Source organism: Abrus precatorius, unplaced genomic scaffold (genome assembly GCF_003935025.1).
Source record: "Abrus precatorius isolate BTA unplaced genomic scaffold, Abrus_2018 Scaffold7, whole genome shotgun sequence".
NCBI classification, from domain to species: Eukaryota; Viridiplantae; Streptophyta; class Magnoliopsida; order Fabales; family Fabaceae; genus Abrus; species Abrus precatorius.
The window spans coordinates 24,680,673-24,686,500 of record NW_020874417.1 but is presented as its reverse complement, the minus strand read 5'-3'; the positions used below and the strand labels follow the sequence as shown (position 1 = coordinate 24,686,500).

The 5,828-nt window shown below is 33.2% G+C and overlaps 1 protein-coding gene across 1 annotated transcript; it reads right to left on the bottom strand.

The window, feature by feature from the left end:
• Window positions 1-1,220: 1,220 nt before the first annotated feature.
• On the bottom strand, window positions 1,221-4,128 carry LOC113873476 (auxin-responsive protein IAA14-like). Its single transcript, XM_027511607.1, has 4 exons — window positions 3,714-4,128; window positions 1,799-2,161; window positions 1,658-1,719; window positions 1,221-1,564 (listed from the first exon to the last, which is right to left on the bottom strand). Exons 1-4 carry the CDS (start codon window positions 4,007-4,009, stop codon window positions 1,527-1,529), a joined length of 759 nt encoding a protein of 252 aa, XP_027367408.1. The 5' UTR covers window positions 4,010-4,128; the 3' UTR covers window positions 1,221-1,526.
• Window positions 4,129-5,828: the final 1,700 nt, after the last annotated feature.

The window sequence follows — 5,828 nt, the reverse complement described above, 5'->3', positions numbered from 1 at the left end:
GCATTGATCAACATCAACCTCATCATTTATAGCAAGAATAATATGCTCCTTACATAATTACACTGCACAAAGAGATAGGGGATTAAATATCGTTTATATGTAAAATAAAATGTGATCGATTGTAGTTAGACAACAAAAAAGAGGATTCTGCGTGGTACAAAAATCTCTGGTAGTTTATGTCGAATAAATTCATACTAATGAGCACTAATGAACATGAATTTGTGTAGCATGTGTAAATGTCGAGAAACATTATTAATTGGAGTTTAAAGGAGAAAGTGAGCTCCCCGTTGTTTAGTGAAAGAGACGAATAAAGCGGGGAAAATAAAAGACAATCTTATCTAAATTCTTTTGAAAATTGAAATAAATGCACTTGTTAGTCTTTTGAATGCCTTAAGAAAAATTCAACAGTTTTCATTCAGCTAAACTTCATCAAGCAACCTCTCCCTTCATTTCAGCTAAGTCTTTTTAAGGTACATACTCGAGCGAATGACCACACTTACCAAACAGCTATATTCAAGACTCAATTCTATTAACCAATATGTTTCAGAGACACTGCATGTTTTCCCTTAAAAAAGAGGTAAAAAAACATAAAGGTGTGTGTAAGCAGTAATCACTTAATTTTTGCGGTAAGAAAATCATTTGCGAAAATATTTGGACCAAATTGTAGATTATGAAATTTAAAGAACAGTTACGACGAAATGTTTTTTGAAGGAATCCTTGAAGGAAAGAATGAAGCATATTCTAGTGAGAGAGAATAATTTTCTTTACCCCACAAAAGATATGAAGGGAATATGCTCATTAGTGATCAAGTTGATAGATTGTTTATAGAGAGACTACAATACAATGCCAAATGCGCAAATCCCTAGGTTTCAGCGTAAGCGCATGTTATTGAATCCAACCAACCATTGTTTTCATCTTCTTTTAAGTTCCAAATTAAACCACAAAATCTCTCTATGAAAGAGAACGTGTACACCACCCCAAAAAAGAGAGAGGGAAATGTGAAATAAATTAGTGGATCCCTTAATTGAAGGCCATAACAGGAGGCACATGGCCTGGCTCCACCTTATCCTTTGTTCATTGATCTTAATTTGATAGACAAGGGTGCTTTGCGCACAATGTAAAGGAATCTTGCACAGCATTCAAGTCGAAGCGTACACGGCAAATATGTGGACCGTTACGTACAATATGAAAATTGGCGGGGACAATACCCAGTCACGATAACAGGAAACACGACGTTATTATTCGGCATGTGCAAACACGCTGGCAATAGACAGAATCACACTTTTTTTTTTCTTGGAAACAAAACCGGGATCATATAAACATTTTCTATATTATTTCTTGTCCCCTAACGAATTTCCAACTATTTTCTCATTCATATATAATACACATGTAACAAAATTACAAAAAAACGAGATGGCAAAGACACGTAATAATAACTACTAATAATAATACTCATTCCTATATTAGACTCGATCTTGCTCGAGTCAATCTGCTTCATGGCGACGCCAATGAACACGAAAATGAGTTTAGCTTCTGTTCTTGCACTTTTCCACTGCCCTTGGCGCTGTAAATTATGAATTAACAACATGTAAGATAAGATGGATATTTTATATGGTTTTAAACTTAGTTACGAGTGATGAGTATGATGATGACTAACCAAGGCCAATTGCCTCAGAACCTTTCATTATGCGGAGGCGCTTGCAGGATTCAACGAACATTCTGCGAAATTGGCATAATAATTAATTAGTGAGCATTAAATAGGAAATGATGAATTATGAATTAATTAAGGGGCACTCACTCCCAGGGCACGTCACCCACGAGCATCCAGTCTCCGTCCTTGTCTTCATATGTGGGTACATAATCAGAGCCATTCAAAAGGTCTATCAATTTGGTCTCATTCATAAAGTCCTTCGTGCCTTGGGACCCACACTTGCCAATGGTGAAAGAGCTGAACATTTTAGCCAGCGCATCTGACAGCTCATGGTAGCTCTTGTACATCTTCAGATCCACCTTTCGTAGAAACGGTGCTCCATCCATGCTCACCTTCACGAAAGCCCCTCCTCCTGCACCACTCTTCTCTGCTTCATCGTTGTTGCTCCTTTGAACGTTCACGATGTTTTTTCTGAAGGATCGAACTGGTGGCCAACCCACAACTTGTGCCCTGCATATTCAACATTAATTACATCAATAATCCATCATCTTAGTTATTCTTTTTAAGCCATTGAATGTGATTAAAATATTTTTTTATTATTAAAACGTATATTACAGAAATTAATTACGTGTGCTAACCAAATAAGTATTTCAATTATTAGAGAGAGAGAGAGAGAGAGAGAGAGAGAGAGCAGTTAATAGAAATGTGCACTGTGTAATGGGGTGACAAAGACCAGGGTGTGGACTATTATCCTTTTTCCTTTTTCTGCTTTGCTGGATTTCACTCTTTCAAATGGTTGAATGAACGGAAAAAGTAAGATTCCATGTGTCTTGTCCTTTTCCTCTGTCTACCCGACAACCAACCGTGCCATTCGCTAAAGAAATTCAACAAAACTTGCTTCCCATCCTATCCCGCCATCCATATCCTTCAACACTTTTTTTTTTTTTTTCTCTGCTCATAATCAGGATGACAACTTTTCTTTTTACCCTCCAATAGTCCAATACCTAATTACATACCCACTACTCCACGTTTTACTTTTTAATTACTTAACCGAGTCAAAAGGCAAAATCATCAGCATCTATCAAAGTTATATCTGTCTTCTCAATTGATTATCAACTTCGTAATTTATTAGAGTCTATAACTTTATTTTTTGTTGTAGAAATCAAATAAAATTACTTTTTAAAAAATATCTTTATAAGTGGAAATTTATTTTAAGCTACTCAATGACAATAGACACATTCACACAGTTATTCAATGGCATATTCCATATCATTTCCGCCCCCAAAGAATTAAAATCAATCTACCACAAATTACCTGGCAAAACTATTACAAACCATTTTTTCAAAAAATGTTCAAAGTAATCATACTTTATAACATGCAAAAAATTTACAATTTCAAATTCAATTCTTTTCTACAATCAAATGTTTAATATTTATTTCCTTACAATCAAATTCAAACAGTACATTTAAAATACCAAGTCGAGAGAGTAAATTCAGCCAGAGATTAAGGAATAAAAAAACGAAATTAGTTAATTACTCAACCGTGACCTTCTTCAACCACAAATAAACATTCATGTAACTTGGAACTGTGCCTTTCTATTATCTTTTTCAACTGAAAGTTAACTAAATTTTATTTTAGGTGGTCCTCAAATCTTTACGCTCTCCAAACAAGGTAATTAAAGATGAACTCCTCATTCTCAAAAGTCGTTTTCTGTGCATATTACCCAGATCGAACAAAACCTTCTAATCTAAGTGTGTATTTGAAAACTAATTAAAATCACAATAGATAACGTTTTAAAAATAAAATTACAAATTGTCAGTTAAAATAGATACAAAAATGATTTTAACACAATAAAACGATTTAGTTTTTTCATTGTTTCTATTACCCTTTCTCTGTCCTAGACAAAATCTAAATTGTAAACCTCACGAGCAACAGACCAATGAACAAAGCAGAAAATAAGTTTTTCCTGAATGTAAAAGTTAAGACTAAAAAGGAAATATAAAGAAGCAAGTTTTGTAAGGAATAAAAATCGAGGTAAAGAATTAGGAGAAGAAGAACTGACTTTGCAGGTGGTTTTGTTGGGTCATTAACACGAGGAGGAGATGCAGCAGTAGTCTTCTCTTTGGGTTTTTCTGTAGGGATGGTTGAGGGTGAAACTGAGGAAGAAGGCAAGTCGTTATTGGAGGAAAGGTTAAGCTGCAAATCAACAGAAGCAGTCTCTGAGAACCCTCTCTTGGCAGCACCGCTTTTCAGAGTTAACTCGGCATGATCGTTTGCAGAGGCGCCAGGTAGGCCGAGTCGCAACTCGGTCTCTTCAAAATTTATCATTTCTCTCTCTGCACCCAACACGCTCGTCATTCTCCACGCATCAACCAGCGAGTCACAAACAACAGAAAATCTTTGTCTTAGGTGGAGTTGAGGGAAAGTAAAGTTTTGGGTGAAAGCGAAACTGAGAACTGAGGAATGTGGAAATGGAAAGAAGTTTCAGGGTAGGGAATGGTTTTGGTCATATATTGATGCAGTGTTGTGGGGGAACCGCACGGTGAAGATGTTGCCACGTGTTGATGTTTGCTGTGTTGGATCATCCACGGGTTGTCGGGAGAATGACGTCACGGGTGATGTCATGAAAAGAATGATTGTGGTGTGGGTAGTGGACATCCCAGCTTGGCCTGTGCCCTTCCTTGCCTGCCTTTTATTTGTTTGCTAGGCTCCACACACCAATTAACAATTATACTCCTCCCCTTTTTACCTTTTTTCTTTTATCTCCATTTCTTTTTCCTAGTTTATGCATTCTTTAGCTAAAATGAAATAATTAATTTGTAGATTATAATAATAAATTAAAGAGAGAGAGAGATGCATAAAAAACATAAGGAAACGCGGCTGAGTTTGAAGCCAGAAGTGCTTTGTTGAGATGGTCGAAGTTAAGGGAAAAAAAAGTTAATAATCCCGTGATTTTTAATTGATAATTTAAATTTTTATATATTTTTAATAAACATTTGAAATTTAATTCAATGCTTCAGCATTCCTTTTTTAATTTAATTATGATATTTTTCTTTTCTATTAATCAAGTCCATCAAAGAACCAAGGCGATATAGGAGATATAAGGTAGAGAGATAATGATCCAAATACTGATTATTACTATGTCAACCATCGCTTATCAAGAGCGGGACCGGCGCTTCAACTCGACTGGTAAAATGCAACATTCAAGTTTCAAATTTTGACCTATAATTAAATTTAAATATTTTTAATTTGATTTGATTAAATTCGATACAAGTTAAGTTTGTAATAATTCGTAAAATTCTATAAAAGTCCAAATTATATTTGATTTTTTTCTATTGGACCCGCTTAACTTTACTCTCCATCACAAGTCAGGTCAATTAAATTGAATAATTCGTTTTATTGTTTCTATCCTTGCTTCATGTAAAAGAGTTTATTGTTTAAATTTTATCAGAATACACTAATTAATATAAAAATATATATATATATATATTATTTAATTATAAATTTATATAATAATAATAAAAGTTATTAACTTCATTAGAATTAACTTAAAATTATATTTATTATTTATTTATACGAATTAATAATACTAAAATATTTAAACCAACCATATTTTAAAATCAAATTCCTAACATTCTTATTATTAAAATTGTTCGGTGATGATTTTGTTAAGATGTCTATATTGAGTAGAGTAGAAATATACTCAAAACACTCCTTACAAAACTTTGGTAACCCTTATCATTTAAGTTAACTATCGTATGTGAGTTCGGTCCAATTTTATGAGCTACTTCTAATAATTTATGTATATTAATGGATAATGTTAAGAATAATTTAGGTCCAATATTATTTTTTTAGAATAATTTTGTTTTTATTATTTTTAGAAAGTTATTTTAAAATTTATAACTAATAAAACATAAAAATTATATATTGCTAAGCGTTCTTGTCATACTCATTGCTATTTGATCGAGAGAGGAAGTTCGTTGCTTCCGTCAAACATTGCCTCGATTGCTTCATAGAATATCTCACGCACAAGAGACTAAGAAGTATCTTTAACTATTCCACCTTCTTATCTTTCTATTTATCTAGTTAAAAAACTAATATAAATATTTCTAAAAATAATTAATATTTTATTTTATATTAAAAAATTTAAACTTATTACTATTACTTCATCTATAAT